General features: G+C 48.5%; 1 protein-coding gene across 3 annotated transcripts in view; it reads left to right on the top strand.

Moving 5' to 3' along the window:
- Positions 1-21,690, top strand: part of NTRK3 (neurotrophic receptor tyrosine kinase 3) — a 206,207-nt gene that overhangs the window by 34,994 nt on the left and 149,523 nt on the right. For all 3 annotated transcript variants that reach the window (XM_066328294.1, XM_066328292.1, XM_066328295.1), the window contains exon 4: positions 18,287-18,355. In XM_066328294.1, coding sequence (XP_066184391.1) covers positions 18,287-18,355 — 69 coding nt within the window. The remainder of the gene's footprint in view (positions 1-18,286; positions 18,356-21,690) is intronic.

Below are 21,690 nucleotides of genomic sequence, written 5' to 3'. Positions count from 1 at the left end.
AGGCCCAAAGACAATCTCAGGACAAGCTTTATTAAGAGTTAATTTTGTTACTCATGCCTGGCCAGATATCATAAAAAAAAAAAATAGAAAAAATGGAAGACTGACATGACAGATCACTAAACGATTTATTAAAGGAGGCTCAAAAGATCTATGTCCAAAGAGATGAAGAAAAAGCCCTCTGTGGGGAAAGAGAGGCAGAGGTGGGAAAGGCCAAGAGATGGAAAAGCAAAAGGCACAGGGAAGTGGATTGGGCTGCAGTGCAGGATGGGGAGAGCTCCTGCTGGGAAGCGGAGGGGTTTGGGTTCCTAATAAGTGCCCTGGCTTTGAAGGCCACTCTAACGAGCGCTCCATCATTACCAGCCCGGTGGCTGCCGCTCATTTCCTTTTCTGCAGAGCTCGGGGCCGCCCCAGCGCACAGCCAGAGCCTGCCCCGCTCGTTAGTTTTTAACCAAAGGCGGCTTTTCTGACACAAATCCCGGGTCATGAGGCTGCCAGCTCTGCTAATTATTGACTTCTTAAACTGGTGTCTGCAGCGGGCGTTGGGTAGGGACGTTTTGTGCCGGAAAGGTGGGAGCCCTGTTACCCTGGGACATCGCACCAGTGTCCAGCTGCTGGGGCATTGTTAGCTAGAGAGTGGTGTCCGGGAAATTTCCACATCCTTGAGGCCAAGGGCACCTGTTTCTTTCCTTTCTAGATGTCTGTTTACTCTCCCAAGGTGATAAAGCAAAGCCTGAATTTCAGGCCAGTGTGCAAGGCGCTCCGTGGGCTTGAAATATGTTGTCCAAGTGACTGTGTCCAAGATCAAAGCTCTTTCTGCTCCACTGTAGATATGAAAGGTGGAAAGGGTTTGGTGAGAGGCCCTGGCCTCGGGCACGAGCTGGTGGGCTGAACTGGAGGCTGTGTTTATCCCTGCTTTTTGGAAAGCAGTGCTCGTGGCTTCTTCGGTGAAAAAGTGCATCCATTTGAGTGTGTGGGTGCATCGGGCCATCAATACAGACTTGTTCCTGGGGCAAGGAGATGGATGCGACCTGCAGAGCAGGATAGATTTGTCTTTTAATGTCTGCTCAGAGATGATGCGAACTGAAAAACCCCAAAAGCTTCCTTTTTGGAAAACCATTTACAGTTGCTAAGTGACAGTAAAGTACTTGCTAAATAGGAGATCTGCAGTACCAAAGGGCATGAATAGTTGAGGGCATTGTGAACATGAACTGAGTCTTTTTGAGCTTAAAGAATTGCATATTTTCATAATAAACCCTCGTTAGTGCTGACCACTGGGATATTCCTGATTTCTGCTCTTTGTTATTTTGATTTGTAGCATTTGTTTTGTGTTTTCTGTAGTTGTTTGTTCCTGGGAAACTGTTCTCTCTGAACCACTCTCAATTGAATTTTTTTTTCCGAGGATTGTTTGTCAATTGTGTGGTTGCTGTTTATGTATCTAGTAGATAAAATGAATAACTTTTGATTCCTGATGAAATTAGTTTGGATGTCGTAGGAGTTTAGAAGGCCATGTGTGCTTGCTTTGAGGCTGAATGTGCCATTAATGTGTACACAGGCAATTGTTGCTGCTTTTCCCCAAAGTGTTTGTTTTTGTCTTTTGGAATTACTTTTGTGAGTGGAAAAAACCCCACATCCATCTTCTGTCAAGAGTTAGGATTGGTACGTGGTGATGAAATATGTGTTTGTTTACTGCTTGGGCCCTGTAAGATTGATCATGTTCTTAACATCTTTCTTTCCTTGCCTTTTGGAGCTCGAGGCGAGTAAGTATATTATTTGCTTGGAGTTTGCCAGTGGGTTTTGATGCTGTTCCTGGCACTTGGCAGTGTGGATGCTCCCCGTGGGGGATGCTGGACACTCGAGGAGGGAGACCTGGTGCTTGCAGGGCTGGTGACTCCCTGCTGCTTCCCAAAGGCTCTCAGACCAGGATGCCACTGCTCCCGGGCAGCCAGGGTGGCTCCCGAGGCTCTGGCAGGTGACTGGTGCCACCTGGGATCCCCTCCATGGCCTCAGCACTTTGCCAGCACATCAAGGTGCCTCCTTGGTTGCTCTGCCTCCCTGGGAGCTCTGCTCAAAGGCCTGACATTTTCTGCAGCCTCTGCACGTAGGAGCTAGGGATAAAAGGATTAATGGAAATGTCACTCTGCTGACAATGTAAGACTTGGGCTGCTGTACAAGGTACAGTAGAGGATGGGAGTGAAGGATACTGTCCCAATCCTCTCACGCTGGGGCTGCATGCAGGGCTGGGGCCATGGGAAGGTGCTTAAGGTTTGTCGAGTTACTGCTACACATCTTTGCTGCCACTCTGGTTTTCTTTCTCCTTTGGTGGTTGTTTGGATGGTTGCTGGTGGAGCTGAATCAATAAGATGACAAATGTGTTTAATAAATGACAGAGTGGCTACACTGCCAAGGGGGGTTGGCACAGGGTGGTGGAGACCCTAGGCTGGACCCTTGCAGGGTGTTACAAGCTGGGTCTGAGCAGTTTTTCACTTGAAGCTTGTGTACATTTTCTGAGGTCTCAAAAGCTTATTTCCACCCCACACACGCTTCCCTTCCAGTCCTTGGTTAGATGAAAACTTCTGGCTGAACTGTTTTTTTTTCCCAGTGCCTTTCCTCAAGGGTTCCTCCTCTCAGATGGGCCAGACAGCTCTGCCTTCTCCCAGTAACATCTATTTCTGTCCCTTGCTCTGTGCACGCGCTTGTCTTCAGGCCCCAGCTGTGCAATCACAAGCAGATCACTTATCCCAGCTCTAATTGCAGGAGCTCAGGTTTGTGAGGGTTTGGGTGAAGCTTGGCTTGTTTTTTCCCCGCTTCCCCATCACAGAGTCAGGGAGGAAAGGTGGGAAACCCGTGAAGGGTATTTTCAGCATTCAGCTGCTCAGATGGTAGACCTCAGAGTGCTCCAAAGTGCAGCCTGGCAGGGCCATGCCTGTCCTTTTAAGGTTTGAAATTAGCTGTATTAAGTGCAAGGGGCTTGAGGCTGACATAATCAGTGGAGGAGCTGTGGGTGAACCAGAGGTGTGAATCTAGAAATAGCTTTGGTTTCCTCTTCCTTCTCCTTGAGTGAGGACAATTAGGGCTCCATGGCCTGTCTAATCAGTGCTGGTGTGAAGCCTGTCACTGCCACAGAGACAATCCAAAACATAACAGTGGATTTTGCAACATGAATCTACCTCTTCTGCTGGTGGTTGGGCTGAGACAGTTTAGTCCCTCTAAAACAAATACTGACTGGGTGGTAACTCGGGGTGGATGTGTGTTTGATCTAAATTGGATATGTTCCAGTGTCAGGTACCCTTACTTGAGATCATCTCACTGGGAGAAGTTGCACTGGTAGATTCCCGGTCCAATTTCTGTGCATGTTTGACAGCCCTTTGGCTATTACAGGGAAGGTCCTGGACAATCTCACACACTGGATGTGAGGACCAACAGGTCTAGGCTGTGGAAGACTGAGCCTTTGTAGCCAAGGTTTCTGGATGTTAGTGTAAGCAGGTGATGCAGCTGAACAGAGGAAATGTTTGTGACAGAAAACCTCAGTCTTTGGCTTGAAGCGGTACAAGAAAAATCTAGGATGGTGTGGTTCCTAAATTTGAGAGATATAAACCATCTGAATGCATTTTTAGTGTGCTGCTGTGTTTAGTATAGCTTAGTGAGGAAAGAGCCTTGCATGCTCTCACTCTCTGTCCTCCCAATGACACTGGAAACCTTTGGCCAGTTTATTGAAACTTGATAGGGAGTTACGAGTTGGGAGATTATCAACTTCCTATGCATATCATGAAACTAGGCAGAGTAAAGAGAAGTTGTTTAGCGCCTTGTGGGGAAGAACTCAGCATTAACATGTCCCTCATTAGGCACTGGGGAGACCACAAGAGAATTCAGCTTCACAGTGCACCAGGAATTGGTGCACAGCTGGGAGGACAGGACCTTCCCTGGCTGTGGGACAGTAGAGCTGTGCATGCAGGAGAGCAGGGTCCAGCAGGCTGTGCCTGCAGCCACACCAGTGGATATTTGCAGTGCCTGAGTCACCCTTTCCTGGGAGCAGGTACTTGAGAGTCTGCTTCCCTCTGAATGTTTTCCTGGGCGGCTGCCTACTCAACCAGCCAGTCAGGAGGCACTGCCTTGTATTTGCAGAGGGTAATTGTGCACACCTTATTTATTGTGTAGTAAAGAAAACAAATTAAGGCTGTGTAATTACAGAGACAGGCATGCTTTTAAATAAGGCTTAAGTAGTCAGATTTCTATTTAGAAAATTAATAATTGCCATTTCTGTCTGCATCAGAGGCTCTTCTTAAACTGTCTTCTGGAGGTTTATACATGCTCTAAATTAGTTTGTGGGCCAGCCCAGACACAGCTTCTATCAAAGAGCACTCTCTCAGTGCTGCCTGCCAGAGTGAGGACAGGGTTGAAGATCAAGCTTTCACTTCCAGTCTTCACCCAAAGGTCTTAAATATGGAGACCCTGGGCTGGCTCATGCTGTGTGTAAATGTGTTTTGAGTATGGTGTGGTCAGATGCACAGCTTCACAGGTGTTTTTATCTGTGTGATAATATTGGTCTCTTTCTTCCCAGAATAAGGGTTGGGGAATAACAGGAAGGTGCTGGCAGGAATGCTGCAGGGACCCGATTTGCCTGTTGAAAACTAAGCTGGATGATCCATGGGCTCCTTTTTGTGGGCAAATTTGAGCTGTGATTAATCTGGAGCTTCCCAGAATGTCCTTTGTAGGTTTTGGTGTTTTCAGAGGATGAGGTTGGCTTCAGTGTTCTGGTTTGTCAGATGAACTGGTACCTTGGTTTTGAATGTAGTTTGTAGCTCTGACATGGGGATTCCCAGAGTCATGTTACAGGTTTGGGTTTAAATATGAACAACACAAGGCTGCATCCCCTGAAATTTAACGGGTCTGAGGAAGTATGAAGTTGGTGAGTTACCCTCTGCCCTCTTCAGCGCTGTGTCAGGACAGGACTCGTAGCACTCCAGAAAATGAGGCTTTTCAGAGGGTTGCAGACAGCCCTCTCCGAGGCTGGCAAGCTTTGCTCTGTGTGTCTGGGAGCTTGACTGAGATCTTACACTAAATAAAGAAATAAACAAAGTATCAGATGCTGAATTATTCCAAGTGGAACACTGTTTCCCCTCGGTCATGCCTTGAGGGTCACTTTCCCCTGCTCAGTGGTTAATAATCTATTGTCTTGCTCTGAAAGAGTCATTCTTAGATATGAATCAGGATTAAACTCTCTCTGTCTTGCTCCATTCCATAACCAGCTCCAGGCTCTGCCTGCCTGCAACCCTCCACTTGATTCTGGATGTCCTATTAGCTTTCCACCTCCCTCCCGATGGTTTCTTCCTGCTTTGGTCTTTCACCACTGAACTGCTGTCACACCCACTCTGGTAGGCCCCTCTTAACCCAAAATATTGTGTTTTGATTGTTTTTGATGCTCCTGAATCCATGCAGCCTCATGAGGCTGTGTGTATCAGCTGGGCACGGTGTATGACAGTGTGGGAGCTCTTAGTTCACTGGGAAGGTGGAATAAAATGTATTTACCTGAACCACCTTCTTGGTAGTTTAATGTGTTTTGTTTTGCACTTCCTAAATAGGTGTTAAATTTGTCCATGAATATAGGCAAAATAAGAAGTATGAGAAAGATTTAACCAGCCTTTAAGTCCTATTAGGTAAATATTCTTTTATTATCTTTAGGCAAGCAGTGGTTTGGGTACCTTTTGATTCCCATTTGTACTCTAAGGACGTTCCTGCTCCAGCCCCTTTCCAAGATCAAATCTTGTGCTGCGATTCACCTGGGGAGGCATTTTCCCCCATATGTCTCCAGCCCTATAAAATTCTGGGCATGCCTATAGCACAGGCACTAAAATAAACAGCTGTAACATCTCTGCTTCCATAAACTTTCCTGTTCTGCTCCCCATCTGCTTTGTCCCCTGGATGCCAGTGTAGTGCAGGTCCTTGCTGATATGCTAATTGGCAGCAGGGGTTTGATGGCATGTTTATTCCCAGTTTACTGCCGCAGGTGACTGATAAGGAGCTAACTGCAGCTACTCCTTTTGCTGCAGTGGCAGAGGTAGGTCCTGGGTTTTACCAGCCATTGTGCACAGGGCCAGGGGAGAGACCAGTTCCCTGCAGGACTGTAGCCTCCCTTCAGACTGGGTTGAGATAATTTGACCTGCATTCAGAGGGCTGGGTAACTAATTCCTGGCTGCAGGCTGCCTTGCTTGGCTGTGGAGAGGGTTTATTGTAGTGTGATAGAAGGGGGAGCAGTGAGTTTGTGACTGATGTACTCTAGTGGGACCTGAGAGAGAGTTTCCAACTCAAGCACTTCATGCTTTGTGCCACGATTTGTTCTGCTTCAGTTCTCCATCTTAAAACCTGGAATAACATTTATTTTTCTCTGCCTTTATTTGATCTATTTAAGGCATAATACCTTGTATGATTTCTAATGAAACCTGACCTTGAGCTGTGGGATGCTGTTGCAATGCAAGATGAGTTACACTAATTCTGTCACAAATAAGTTTTGCATACTCAGATTCCTATGTAATGTCTACCACTCTGGTACCTGGCCTCTCAGGATTTTACTGTGGGTTTGTCTCTCCTTCCTTCCTTTGAAATGGTGAAATGATCTTTTCAGTTACATTGTGAGAGTTGTTTCCCTTTCTGAAATTTGATCAATTGTCTTTTGACTGACACATGAAATGAGCAGCTGTGGTTTCTGAAAAGGTCCTGTTTTTTCGCATCCACTATTTTAAAAAGTCTGCAGACAATGCTAGGAGTGTTTAAAATGAAGCTGTTCCTATAATCATGCAGGGTTTGCTGTATGTTGGTTTCTGTATTTTTCAAAATTTTTTTTTGATTGAGGTTTTTTGTGGTTTTGTTGTTTGTTTTTAATTTTTTTACAAGATTGGAGTAAAATGTGAACTTCAGACAAGTTGGTGGATTTGGAGGAGTCAGCCTCTGACCTAGTCTTTGCTGTGCAACAATGGCCCAATGGATGTTTTGTGGTGAGCTCTCTCTCAAAGAGAGGCACAACATTCCTCGTGGATGTGATCCTGAAAATGAGACATGGTTGTACCTTGATTAAACCTCGCCCCATCTCTGAGACCAGCACTAGCACAGAATGAACTGGAGATTTGGGCATGACAAGGAATGGATCTTGTTTCCAGTCTTGTGAGATCACTGCAGCATGGAGGGGCTCCAGAAAGAGCCTCTGATTTCTCTGTCCCTCTTGTTTCCTCCCCAAACTCGGTGCTGCAAAGTGTTTTTTACCTGCCTCTGCCAGTGTGACAGGGCCTGCACAGGGAAGAGGAGCCCTCCCTGGGAGGGAGTACCTTCCATGAGGTCATGGAAACCTGCTTGAAAGCTGCTGGGGGAATGAACAGTCATGGCAAGATGAGTGGAAGTTAAGTGACGGAAGTTACCTGTCCTGGGATTTTTCTTTCCATGATCCTGGTTTACTAACAGCATGATTACAGGGCTGATTTTCCCTTTTTGATATACTGGCAATAAGCACTAGGGCAAAAAAATAGAAACATTAAAATCATATGGTATTTGAGCAATAAGATACGTCAGGGCATGAATGATGGGACATTAATTCATGATAGTGTGTGACAAGGTAGGAATTTAAATGTCATAAGTTAGGCAGTTGTGCATTTTATTGGAATAATAAAATTTTATTAGAATACTGGTCAAAGGGTGGAGTTTCCCACCAGCCACTCCCCTTATTTGTATTTGGGAAGGGATGAGTTGTGAATTACATCGTATGCAAGAGACTGTGGGGTGTTTAGAGGGCTGCCAGTGAGAGCCAGAGGTGTGTCTCCCCGGGGAGCTGTGGGTGACCCTGTCTTTAGCAGTGCCACTGCCTGAGGATGACCGTGTTTCATGCCAGCTGTCCTCAGCCTGAAGCCAGGCTTGGGCATTTCCAGACTGGTCCCCCGGAGCCGTGCGGGTGCCGGGGCGTCCCGCGGGCCGTGCCCTGCTCCCCGCGGGGCCGCGCTTCAGCACCACGGACAGGGCCGGGGCTCCTGCGGTCCCTCCTGCTCCGGTGGCCGCCCCTGCGGCAGCCTGGCCTCCGACCCAGCTCCCTGCCTGCACCGACACCTCCCAGCCCACCCGGCAGCTTGTCCCAACCTCTTCTGCCCTCCTCTTGGAACAAGTTCCTTCACCTTCCAGCCCCAGCCTGGCTCTCGGGATGCTCTCCTGTCTGCAGCCGCAAGCTGGCTCAAGGCACTGGGTGGGAGCTTGCCTGTGGGGTGCTCAGGCTGGTTTCACTGCCAGCAGTGCCTTTCTTCTTCCATCTCTCCTGCTATGCAGCCAGCGTGCCCAGCTGCCTGTTTGAGAGCTGCAATATCTGCAATATCCCTGGAAGCGTTCAAGGCCAGGCTGGATGGGTCTCTGAGCAACCTGACCTGGTGAAAGGTGTCCTGTCCACAGCAGGGGTTTGGAACTGAATGATCTCCAAGGTGCCTTACAACCCAAACTTCTCTAAGATTCTGTGAATATGAACTTTCTGAGCTGCAGTGATTCCTGGCACTGACTGTGCTCTGCAGCGTGAATGGGTTTGTTTTGCAGCACCACTACCCGGCTGCTGTCTGGGGGTTTCTCACATGAGTAGTTCTCTAGGACATCTGCCATCCAACCTCGCTGCAACCACAATCCATGGGCTTTGGCTAAATGTTTGCTGTATCCAGTTGTGCGTGTTGATAATTGTGGGTAATTTGCTGCATCAGAATAATGAAGGAATGCCTGCTGCACTCTGAAGCACTCAGTGCTTTGTGGTGATTAGTCTTTTCATTTGAAAATACTCCTCACAGTGACCAGAAAAAGATACTTCTTTTTAAGTATATAATGCATTGAGAAGAATGGGTAAAGTGTAACTTTTGTGTGCAGACATGCCTGTTTATTTTGACAGAGTTAACTGTCAAAAGCAAAGCGTGTTTCTGCTTTTGGAGTGATGGTAAGTGTGGAGTACAGCAAGCAGGCTTCACTGGGCTCTGGCTGGATTAAGTCACCACCAGTTCCCTGCCCCCCTCAGCCAAGCATGCCTTGGGCTGTCAGGAGGCACATCATGCCACAACTCAGGTGTGGCTGCAGGCAGGTCTCTTCTCAGAGCACGATTCCTCCCTGTGCGCTCAGGTGCTGCAAAATGGTTTTTGGGCAGAGGTTGCTCCTATGCCCATGCTCAGGTGTGTCCCAGGCACCTGCTGTCTCCCTGCTCCCCACAGACATCGGGAGCAGGCAGCAGCCTGGGGAAGACAGGTCCTGCTTGGTGCTGTCTGTCTCCCAGGCTGAGTGTTTTCCCTGTCATTTGATGAGGCGTAGCTGGAGCATGTCAGCCTCACCTCCTGCTGCGGCCAGGAGGCTCCGCACAGCAGGGAGGTGGCAGCTGCCATCTCTGCTGGCTGATGGCCTGGGCCCTTCTGTTCCCCACGTGTGCACCTCCCCGTGCTGGCCCACTGCCCCTGCTCTGGTCCCTTGTGGTGCCCAGCTGCTGCTCCCAATGCTGGGGGTGCAGGTAGCTCTGTTCCCTGCCGAGGTGGTGCGAGTGCCGCAGGCTAATGGCAGGCTTTCTTTTCATTAGCTGCTGTAAACACAGGGCTCTGGCAGCAGCCTGCTTTTCTGAGCCCAGGAAGACCATTTTTCCTTTTATCCATAATTTAGTGAAGTGTCAAGCCACAGAAGTTTTAATGATAATAAGCAGCAGAGGAAATTTATTTATTTGCTGCAAAGGTGGGTTTCGTTCCAGGACTGTTTTTTTTTACACTTCCCTCACAAGAAATGTTGGCTGCTCATGTAAGCTCTCTCCCAGGGCATTCAGGCTACCTTCCCTGAGAAGCTCAGCACTACAGTTCCTGCTTGGCTAAATGGCTTTCCAACCCTTCTCCCACGCATGACACTGGGGCCAAGCAAACTGGGAAAGGGGAAGCAAGGAAATTAGAATGAGGTGGGAGCATTCATGTGCTTGGTGAGGTGTAATGGGATTCAGAGTTTCCCATCTTCCTCCTGTTGCTGTGCATCTCTTACATCTGCTTCCCAGACCAGCCTCTCTGATGGATTTGACTGCTGAGGAAAAGCAGGGAAGGACTTTTTTGGGATGCCATGTAGTGCTTGCCTTCTGTCAGCCTATGAAGATGCCAGTGCTGACTGGAGATAAAACATGGATTGATGCCATGTGGAGGGACCAGGGCTTCTTCCTGAGGTTCAGGAAAGCAGAGTGGAACTCTGGGCTGGCCAAAGAGGAGCAGGGGCTGGGATGAGTCTGTGGCAGGGACAGGGGCCAGGCTGGAGAGAGAAGGTTACAATAAAGGATTGGAGCAAGGGGTCTTTAGGGAAGAAATGGTGAGCAGAAGGGGGATGGGGTGTAGAAGAGGTGACAGGGAAATGGATCTGGAGAGGAGAGGGAGGATTGACTGGGGGTAGGGGAGAAGCAGAAGCACGTGTGTGTGGGAGATCTGCAGGCAGAAGCAAGTGTAAGGGAGAAATGGGATTGCTAGGAAATATGTGGGAACTGTGCCTCTCAATTAACCAGAACCTTCCTCACCCCTTTCGATGTGGCTTTGGAGGCAATATTAGAATCTTCCTAATTATTTTTCTTGGACGAGTTTTGCTATCCTGATGATATTAATTATTCTTAAAGGTCAACAGCACTCACTTGAATCCCCTTCTGTTCTATCATGTAATCAGTTAATTAATTGGAAACCATTTAGCAGAGTCTGCCGAGAGCTTAGCCTGCCGTATGCCCTGTTGTTTTGCTATTGCTGGATATATATATATATAAAATTTTGTATTTATACCCCTGCCTTTCTTCAGAGGCCCTGCAGAGCTCTTGGTACCATCCCAGTGCATCCCTGCCTCTGGCACCTCTCTCTGAGTCAGGAAAATTTGGGCTCAGGCCCAGCTGTTAGTTTTCTCTTTGCTAACCCCTTCGGGGTTATTCAAGGCTCATTGATTTCTGGGCATCCAAGTAGGTGGGCATATTTGAAATTTTTGCTTAATATAAATTTGATTTACAAGCCCTCTAACAGCTGAGATCACTGTCCTTGTTCAGGAGGAAGAGGAAGAACCAGAATCTGTCCCATCACATCTGTACTTGATGAGCTGACTTTGAAGTTCTTGTGTGAACCTTGTCCAGCTCTCCCAGTGTCTGCCTGGGCATTTGGAGTGACCTCCCAGCTGGGTGGTACCTCTGATGAGCACCTGTCCCTATTGCTTCAAGGGTGGTCATAGAATCATAAAGGTTGGAAAAACCCCACTAATATCATCGAAGTCTAATTATTGTGTACTCAGAGATACTGAGGAATGCCCTGTGGGCATTCTCCTTCCCATGCCATCTCCTCCAGCTGTGCCTTGCCACAGCTCTGAGCTCTTTTCTCACACACAGGGAGGTGGGGTTGGCTCTGGGTTCACTGGAAATCTGTGAGCAGGAGGCATTCCCCAGTCATTCTCTGTTCCCAGCTTGAAGAACAATGCAGTTTGAAGCAAACAGGGTTGGATAAACCCAGCCCCTTGCTGGAGCTGGCAGCTGGCAACCCTTGTCCTCAGCCGGCACACGTCTCCTGTATTATTTCTGCATGCCAAAGCGGGAGGAGAGCCCAGTGCACTGTAATATTTTGGTCTAATGGATCTAGAATTGCTACAGTTTGGGACAGAAGAGAGGAGGTGGGGGCATTGCAGCCCTGAGGACCTCTTGGTTGCAGGAGGGCAGCTATGGGGGAAGGCTCTTGCAAGTTGCAAGTTGGTTTTTCTTTTCCGTGAGCAGAAAGTGGCCTGTTCTGTGGCTGCTCTTGGACTCTGCCCTGCAGGGAAGCTGGCAGGCAAAGAGAAAGCAACTGTAGAGCTGACCCAGCTTTTAACCTTTCCTCAAGTCCTCTGAGAGTCCAGATGTCTTTGGAGAAGAGCAATGGAAGCTGCACATAACAAGGGCGAGATGAGTGTAGTGCAGAGGGCCAGATCCTGCATCTGCTCTGCCTGGAAGTGCAGGGGACAGTGTGACCCACATCTGGTGACGCCTTCCCAGCTGTACCACGTGCTGAACCCAAACTGTGAGCAGCAATAAACTCTGAGGGGTGATTTGTCTCTGAACAAAGCTTTGTGCAGCTGGGAGATGTCTCAGAAGAGAGGACTTGGAGGGTGTGGAAGTGTCCTGGGGTAGGAGATGGCCTTTCAAATAAAGGCTGGGCTGGGATGAAGGCAGCAGCAGGACAAGGCTGCTGCACTGCAGAGGCACTGGGAGGAGAGTGGTGGGGCAGATGTGCTGCTGGCACTGGTTGGGAGCCCTGTGGGAGCCCTGTGACAGAGGTGTGGTGCCTTAATGCCTTCCCACTTGCTCTGCAGCTTTTGTTTTTTAATGCTGCTGTTTAAAGAACAATGCAGGAGACCAGCACCAGCCACCTCCTTCAGCCCTGTTTCAGTGCAAATTTCAAAATCAGGGTCCTGCAGCTGAGAAATACAGAGGGATTGGTGGAAATTCCTCCAGTACCACACCTCCAGGACCAGTGGTGTACATGTGGAATGGCAGGGTGTCTTCTTGTGTGTCACTCCTGATGGTCCCTCTCTCGTCTCTGCTGCAGGAAGCTCTGAGTTTGGGAAATTATTGCAGATTCTGACTCTAGCCCTAGAATAAGAAACAGTTTGTGGGGAATGAGATAATTATGCCACGGCACATCCTGTGTGACATGTGCATTGCAAGGTACAGGACAGAACCTGTGGACAGGAGAAGGGATATGGTTTTGCTGCCTGAGTGGACAAAGGAAGATTGAACCTTGGAGACCTTTTTTTGGTTCTGCTGTGTTTGGGGGTCAAAAAAGCCCTGGAGGTAGCTGGGGTGTTACTTGAGGAGCAGAACTGAACTGTAGGTAATGCCAGACCATGGCTGAGGACCTCTGTTGATTGTCTCACTCCTCCACAACGATATGTGTGTCCTGGTGCTGAGCCTGAATAGAGAGCAAATCCAGGAGAACTCCTGGCAGCTATGAAGTCTCAGGCTGACCAGTTTAATGGCACATCCTGTTCTGCTCACTCTGCTTTCCGGGCATGTGAGGCTTGCACACACTTGGCAGTGCCCAGCCCTTTTCCAGGCTGTCTCAAACGTGTCCTGGTGGGACTTGGGGCAGAGCTATTGGAGATTCCAATCGAGTCTAATATTTGCAGAGCCTGATTTGTGGGGAGGCCTGTCCTGCCACAGCTTCTGGGACTTGTTGGGGTAATTTTAGCACATTCATTAAGGGAGGACAGTACGTTTTTTTCCCTTAATGAGCGAAGCTGCTTACTAAACAGGAAGAGGAGGGAGAGGGACGGGGAAGGCAGGGAGGGTGATGGGGAGTGTAACAGTGCTTTTAGAGGTCATTGGAGTTATCTGGCAGGGGTAAGCAAGCCCCGAGTGACTTTCCAGCATTTCTCTGGTTCAAACCCAAAGCTTTAGCAGCTTACTTCCTGCAGAGACAACGCTTGAACGGAGCTGCCCCTACAGCAGCATGTGAGGCTGTGACATTCTCCTCTCCCGTGGCCACCCAGGACATTCTCCTCTCCTGTAGCACCCAGCTAAGGCTGCAGTGAGCTGTGAGATGATGGGAAGCACCTGTTGTGCCCAAATATCAAGGGAGTCACATGCAGTGCCACCAGCAGGTCCAGCACTGGGGACCACAGCTGAGGATGTGCATCTCTCCTCCCATTTCTGCCAGGCACTCGCTCGTGCTCCCTCAGCCCCAGCTGCTCTGGGAAGTTAATCCCTCCCAGTCAGGATTTTCATAGTGGCACCGTGTTATTAAAACGTGTGAAAAACTTCTCCCATGCAGAAATAAATGTGTCAGCTTGGAAACAAGGGCAAGTGGAGGATGGAGCTGCATGGAGGAGGGACAGGTGCACAGGGTCCCTCCCCAGCAGCAGCGTTTCTGCCATTGCATTGAGCTGAACTGCATAAAATAACTTACAGTTTAATTACAGGGGCTCCTGCTTGTTGGTGTCATTAATGAGGCAACTGGCTTAATTTAGCTGAATAAAAATGGCTTTAATAGTGGAAACACTTTTGGCTGCTGGCTAATTAAGGGAAAAGAAAAAAATGCTTGTTCTGGTCTGTGCAGATCTGGGCTCCTCTTTGTTCCATCCTCACCCATCCCTTTTTAAACCCCCAGGAGCTCATTCAGGACTTCATGGGGCACCCCATGGCCCCGTCTGTCACTCATGCTGTGACAAAATGGCAAAGGTCACCCTCCCTCCCTGTCAATCACCAGCAAGGTCTTGGCAGTGCCTGTGGGGGCTGTGGGAGGGTGTGTGGGACATGACGCGTCCCCTCCCGAAATGTAGAAGGAGGATGGAGGGAGGGAGCAAGAGCTGGGGTTTAGCTGTCACTCAGTGGCAGCAGCCTGCCCTTGAGGTGTGCAGTGAGGTGCTGCTGCGGATAGCAGCAGGAGCCTTGGGAGCATGGCTGCTGCAGCAGGAGGGTTGGGGAGTGGTGTTGAGCCTGAGTCATGGGTGGGTTGGGTGGCTCTTCCCTGGACCTGGTCCAGGTGAGCTCTATCCAACCCCCATCTCCCTACTCAGCTCCTTTTCGAGGCAAAAAGCACCCTGGCAGCTACTTCTAGAGACTGTCTCCATGGAAAAGAGCATCTTGTGAGTGATGGAGAAAATGTCCCATGGCAAGGAAGCGGTTTGAATATGTTCCAAGAGTGCTGGTGGCAGATCTGTCCTGGGAGAAACAGGCTCCTGTTCATTGCTGAGAAATATGCAGGGAAGGCATTTTGCTTCCCTCTGTCTGCGTTTCCTTGACGTGTGATGTGCTGTATTTTGTTACAGGTGGAGCTGATGCATAGGCTGTTATAAAGGTTGTCTGGCGCACTGCTATGGGGCTGCTTCCACTTTCCTATAATTCTGCCAAATTTTAATTGCTCAGGCTGAAGTTTTCTGTGTTGGGTGTCTGCTCCTGGCTGATTCTATTTTTTATTATTTCTTTCTAGTTCCACATAAGAGCTTTCTCAAATGTTTGAGGTGGTAGAAGGGAGGTTGGGAAAAAGCTCTTTTGCTCAAGCTAGAAAATGCTGGTGATGCTGCTGTTACAGAAGACTTGCACCCTCTTTTTGTGGAGGGAAAGAAATCTTATCAAAAGGGCAGGTTTTGCTTGGAAGACTTGATTTTGCTCAGGGACATCTTAGGTCAGCACAATGGCTCTTGGGCCAGTTGGAGGGGAGATGTTTTGCAAAGGATGCTTAGGGATGAGTAAGGGAGAGGAGTAGCAGCTCTTCTTGGGACACTGCTGATGGTGTGGGAGGGTTTGAAAGTGGGGAAGATCATGGGAAATTTGGGCATGGATAAGGAAATTGAGGCTGAGAAATATCTGGGAGAGGTTAGAGGGCAGTGAGTGGTTTGATTCAAGAGGGAAAAGGGAATTGGAAGGAGAGACCTGGCACTGCCCAGTCACAGCATAGGAAGATGAGGGTTCTTGTCACTCCAGTGGCAGGGATTTGGAGGTGGAAATGCTGCAGGAAGGCAGAATGGGCCTTTGAGAGGCCTTCATCTGGAGCTGTGAGAGGACTAGTTCTGGATGTGAGTGCCTTGATTTTCCCCAACCCTCCCCATTTATGCTGCACAGAACACTGGGAAACTTGGCTTGTAACTGGGGCGAACCTCGCAAGCACCAAACAGGAGTTACAAAGTGCTGGAGCTCAGATCCTCACCTGTGGAGCCATAATTTAATCTCCTGGCGTGCATGTACTGTGATTCCATCTCTAATTACAGAATCACATGCTCCCTTCCCCAGGAAACCTATCCCATCCAGCTGTTCCCACTGCTGTGCAGTGAAGCTTCTCTGGAGGAGCTCTGTCTTCTGCAGCACAAGTCTGTGGCTGTACCCTTTTGTATGTGGAATCCCAGTGCTGGCATCTCTGACCTTTGGAGTTTTTGTGCCCGAATTGGTGTGGTTTTAACGTGTGTTTGTGTGCAGCTCTTTTTGGTCTCTGTGCTGAGGTCTGTCTCTGAGCCTGAGGAAGGATCCTTGGGATGTTTTGAAGTACCCCAGGTGTCTGTTTCCAGTGACAGACACGTTCCTCCCTGTGTGTGTCCAGGCTGATCTGAGATGGAGCTGTGGCTGTGTGTGCCCCTGACCAGCCCTGCAGAAGTTGATGGTCAGGTCAGATCAAACACTGGCTTTGCCCTTTGGGAACAGAGTTTCCTGCCAGATGTGTGCAAGGGAAGACCCATCTCCTCTCTCCCAAGTGCTTGCTGTGGGTTATTGTCTGGGGGAGAGAGGAGGTGGTAGGAGTTGGTTTCCAGGCACTGTGGGGGTTGAGAAGTGGAGCACATCTGCCTGGCAAAGCCCCTTGCATTAGTGAGGATGTATCCTTTCTCCATCTCTCTGTGTCCTAAATTGTAATAACACGATCATGCTATTTTTGATTCCCTTATTTGCGTGGAAAGCCTGTTGTTTTTTCTCTTCTCTTTCAGAATCCAATTTTCTCTTGACATTTCTGCCTAATGTAGCAAAACATGACCTTTGAGAAAGGACATTCCAGCGAGATTCACTCCCTCCTCTGCATTTCTGCCTCTCTCCCACATCTTGCTGTCTCTCATGCATCCCCTTTACGCTTCCTCCTTCTCCCTGGGCTGGGGGAGGGAGTTTACTGTCTCACTTTTCAGTAACAGTGAGTTGCTCCTTCCCCTCCCACTTTTCATCTGTCTTTGCAAAATTTCCAGGTGCTCAGTGCTCTGGGGTGGATAAAGGAGGGGGTCTTGTAATATTTTTCTTCCCCCCTGCTTAGCTTTACCTGCCATTTCTGCCACCCTTATCAGAGGCTTGAAGGAGTTTGTCTACAGACGTGGGAATGGTGGGATCATAGTCATGTGAAATGAGGTACCTGTGGTTTGCCGTGGTTCCCACAGCGGGATAGTCTGATGTGAAGCAGAGCCAGAATTTAAAAAAGGCAGCACTGTGCCATCATTGTGTTTGGGCTGGTTCTTCTGCCAGGCTCGTGGAGAGCCTTTGGGACAATGCTTTGCTGTGTGAGCAGCTTCCCCACTCCTAACTGCAGAGTTCTGTGCAGGTGGGACAGGACCAGGATTTCTTTCCCCTTGCTGAAACTCAGTGGAAGGGAAGGAATCAATCTGTCGTCCCAAAGCCTCATGCATCAGACCTGTGTCAGCAGGAGCCATTCAGGGGTTTGCTTTCTCGGTTTTAGCACTAAATTGCAAATCAAACAGGGTTTGAGGGCTGAGCCCTGCACAGCTGGACTGCCTTGGGTCATAGGTCCTCTTTGGCCAGCCCAGAGCTGAATGAACCTCAGGTGACTGATGCCTCTGGCTCTTCATTGCTCTACCCGGTGGGGCAGAGGGGCTGCCCAGCCTGCCTGTGGCTCACAGCAGGGATGGATTTGGTGAGGGAGCACCTCCTGTGTGTTCTGGAGGCCAGCAAAGAGATTGGACATTTGGGGTTCTCCCAGAGCTTGTGATCATCTGTTCCTCTGCTCACTCACCCCACTGACTGGTGGCTCTCAGGCTGGCCAGGCGTCCCTGGGAAGGCTGGCCAGAACAGAACCTGTTTCATTACCATCTTTTTGTGCTGTTAGAACCCAGGGGCTTTTCTCCTTCTGCTCGCCCTGCCCCAGACACATTTCTTCCTCTTGTTTTTATTAATTCAGTTCCTTTTTACATTCTTTCATCCTCTCTGGCTTTCAGCTAAAGAGAAGATGTCTGCTGGGTTGCAAAGCTCTCCCAGGTAGATGAGATTTATGTTTTTGCGAGTTTGGGCAGATGGAGAGAGGGATGGGGAGCTGTTGGCTGTGGTACCCCTGGGTGCAAGCAGCACGCAGCCATTCCGGGACACCTGGAACGCTCAGCTACTGCAGATCATATGATAACACCTTGGGTAATCATCATGCTGTCATTTGAACCTGGCTGTTACTATTTTTAACGTGAGGTTTGTACTTAATTTCTGTTCAAGTTCTGAAATTAGACTTGTTCTTTTTGCTTTTGGTTGGTTGAGCTCCAGATTCATGGGCAAGAATCAGACATTGGATTATTTTTTTTTCCCTTAACATTGCAGCAGGATATAAATCATTTTTCCCCTCTAAAGAAAAAAAAAAAAAAAAAAAAAAAAAAAAAAAAAAAAAAAAAAAAAAAGATGAGAAACTTTCATTTGGGTTTGTCCTCATTAAAATCTCTCATTATGAAATCTGAACCTGAGTTCCAAACTGCTTGACAGCCTCCCCATCGAGGAGGACGATGAGCTCTGTGGAGGTGGTAGGGCCATGTACAGGAAGAATTATTTACAGTGACTACTTTTTTTCTTTTTTTTTTTTTTCCCCTTAATTTTCAGAGACCTCTCCGGGAACCGGCTCACCACTCTGTCATGGCAGCTCTTCCAGACACTTCGACTCTTTGAACTGTAAGTCCCACCCTGGGGGCATCTCCTGGGAAAAGACAGGAGGCTGAGAGGAGGAATGATTTCCAAATAGAGCTATTTTGAAGCCAGTGAATAATTACCTAAAACTCCAGTGGGCAGCAACATCCTTGGGAGGCTTTCCTTGGTATGAGAGCACCAGAGCAGAACTGCTTCTCTTTTAACTTCACAGCAGCTGGCTAATTAACATCAGGATGATGAACAAGTCATGCTTGGAGTAGTAAATGGTTGACTAACTCTGGGAGCACGTTAGAAATACTTACTAGGCCAGATTTTGAGTGAATCTCTTCAAACACTTGCTCTCATATGTCGCAGGGTAGGGCTAACTGCTTTTCTTTAGTTGGTGCACATGCTTTACAAGACACCCCTGCTTTTTAGGCCCCTGATTCCCTTTCTCTCTAGCAATGGAGACACTTCCCAGCTCTGATGTGGGAGATGAGGAGATAGTTGTGTCTCCTGGGGCACTGGTGGCCTTCAGCCTGCTGAATTATTGATAGAGCATTCAGCATCGTGCTTGAAGAATAAGTGGACACGAAATCAATGGAACGTTGCCCTGATGACCTGTTTTGTTGAATTTTAGAAATAGTTGTTTGGTGGGTTTAAAAAAAATATATATGTAGGATTTGTCCCAGAGGATCCTGGGAAGCTCCATTCATCCTCACCAATGATCAATAGAGCTGTAAGCTGGAAGTGACTTATGAAAGAATAAAGACAGTCTTTCAAGTGGGAGTAAGTGTGTTATCACCGGTGTTACTGCAGCGTATTTTATTTCTGTCAAATTGTTAAATGAAAAATACTAATAGTGATATTAGAAAATGGAGAAACGCCCTTCTGATGGGGAAATTTGGCTTGCAGAGTTAAAATGCTGAATTCAGAATTTCTCCTTGCTGATTACAGCTCTAAATATTTTTCAAGCCTGGCTCGGGTTTCAAGTTTAATAGCATGAGTCATTTGTATTCTTAGACCTTTACTTATTGTCATTGCACTGTCTGGCAAAACTCAGATTGATGGTTGTTACCCAAGAGAGACCCAAGAGTGGAGGAGCAAATGGGGCTGCAGTCCTGAGCTGGAGGCACTCGCAGGGCCTGGGGTAATGGTGAGCCTGCAGATTAATGGGAATACTTCCAAAGGGGCTCCTTTTTATGTGCTTTTGCACGTCCCAGGTCTGCCAGCCCCAGCCAGGCTCAAAAGACCAATACCAAGCACAAAGGGAATTGAGAAACTACTTTTTGGGCAGCAAAGGGTACTTCACCTGATAAATACATCTGTGTTGTCCTGATATGAAGATCCTGGCAGGGAGCTGGTGTGCTTGGGGTGGCTTTGGATGGTGTCAGCAGAGTCACTTGGGGCCAGCACTCTGCAGAGTGGTGAGCAGGAAGGAGCTGAATTACTTGGCTCCAGTTGGAGCTGTGCTCAGAGCAGTTTTCTTGGAGATAACAAACTCCTGTGCACAAAAGAAGTAATGCACAAAAAGATGTAGGAGATCATAGGGCTGGCTGGTAGGAAGCCATGGTGGGGTGGGAAAGCAGTACTGATATGGTGTGTGTTGTCCATGGTGTCCCACTGGGAGGCTTGGCATTGTGTGAAGCCTCAGCTGAACCTCTCCTGCTCCAGGCTGTGAAAGGGGTCTTGGCAAACCAACCTCTGGCACCAGCTCCAGTGAGCAATTTAGACCTACAAATGTGCCTGCCCGCAGGGGCTGCCTTGCTGTTGGCTGGGCTGGAGTAAGAGCCTGGTCAAATTCATTTTTTCTAAAGAATTGCTTTAGGTGCTTCCTGCCAGATGTTCCCCTCTGAGTTCCTTGTAACTAAGGATTCTTCATCCACATAAGCACAACTAGGACAGAGAATAATGTGGTGATGCTGTTCCCCAAACATGACAGGAGAGGGATATTTTATCTGATATCCACTGGGATGTCAGTTTTTAAGGGCCAGGAGGATGTGCCTGCAGTGTCCTTCCTGGGGCCATGCTGAACCTTGGAATTGTTGGGAAAAAGGCAGCACAGAGGTGTAGCCTGAGCTATGGGCTCTGAATAATCGTTCACATGCAGATGTTGGGAATTAAGGTAAAGACGTGTTACCTACTGTGAGGTGTTTGTGGTCCTCACTGCTAGAAGGAGGGGACCTGTTGGTGAGGAGGAGCAGATCTCCAAGATGGGGAAAAATTACTAATGGATCCACAAAAGTGGGAAATACTGTATTCTTTTTTTAGAAATGCAGAGGATGGGTGAGTAAGAGAGAGTTTTTTGGCACACTGAGCTACAAGGAGGCTTCCAGAACCTGGGAAGGAGATGGAATACATGGCCCACATAAAGTGAGTGTGAAACACTGGTGAAAGCTAGAAAGGGAGTTGCAGATTGACATCAGCCAAGGACTTGAAACTGAGCCAAAACTCTCTGGGAAGGAAGAAGGTGGTGAGCAACAGAGGCCGATGCGGAGACAGCTAGCCAGAGGGAGACAGGCTGAGCAGCAGCATTTGTGCACAGCAGTGGAGAGGCTAGAAGACTCCAGAGACACAGAGAAACTGGCAAGAGCCCCCTCTTCTCCAGAGGGCTACATCTGTGTGGAGGGTTGGCAAAACAAAGGGGTGCAAAAGCTTACCAGAGATGCCTTACACTGAATTCCAGTGTCCCTGTGCTATCAGGACATCATGGATCCAGAGGAAGGAAAGTCATCCAAGCCAAAACCGTGACTTAGAACGAGGCAGCTCGGAGCAGTGGAGCATGTGGTGAGGGAGGCAGTGGGAGGATTGTCTCCAGGAGAGCGTCGGGAGGAGAGGAACTACAACTGAGTGTGACATGGAGATTGCCAGGGAACACGAGACCTGACAAAGCCACTCACAGTGAACAATGAGGAGTAAAGATCAGAAGAGTGCTGGGCAGGTGGATGGCAACTTGGGGCTTGAAATTGCTGCCTGACTGCATCTGAGGCATCTCAGCCTCATGAACGTGGTACTGCTTTAAAGAAGGATTTCTTGTTCAACAGAGCTGAGATTTTCCCCTGCTGACTCACTGAAGAAAGGATGGCAAAAATGAGGCACACTTCCAGAGACTATTATCTCTTGCTCTTTCTGGCCAGAAACAAGGCTTGGAATGATTTCCAGTAATTCCAGCCCTAATTCCCATGGCATGGGCTGACCTTGACCAGCAGGGCTCAGGCTAATGAGCGCACAACTCTCCTAAGTCTGAAGCTGAGTGTGCACAGGGAAGCATCTGACACATGCAACAGCTCATAAACATTGGACTTAGAGCCTTTCTTATCCAGAAGTCACAGCTGGTTTCCTCTGTCATGTCCTTGGCTTCCTTTGTCATGTCCTCAGAG

The sequence above is a fragment of the Sylvia atricapilla genome, chromosome 13 (genome assembly GCF_009819655.1).
Source record: "Sylvia atricapilla isolate bSylAtr1 chromosome 13, bSylAtr1.pri, whole genome shotgun sequence".
In the NCBI taxonomy this organism is placed as follows: domain Eukaryota; kingdom Metazoa; phylum Chordata; class Aves; order Passeriformes; family Sylviidae; genus Sylvia; species Sylvia atricapilla.
This window is presented reverse-complemented; position numbering and strand designations above follow the sequence as displayed.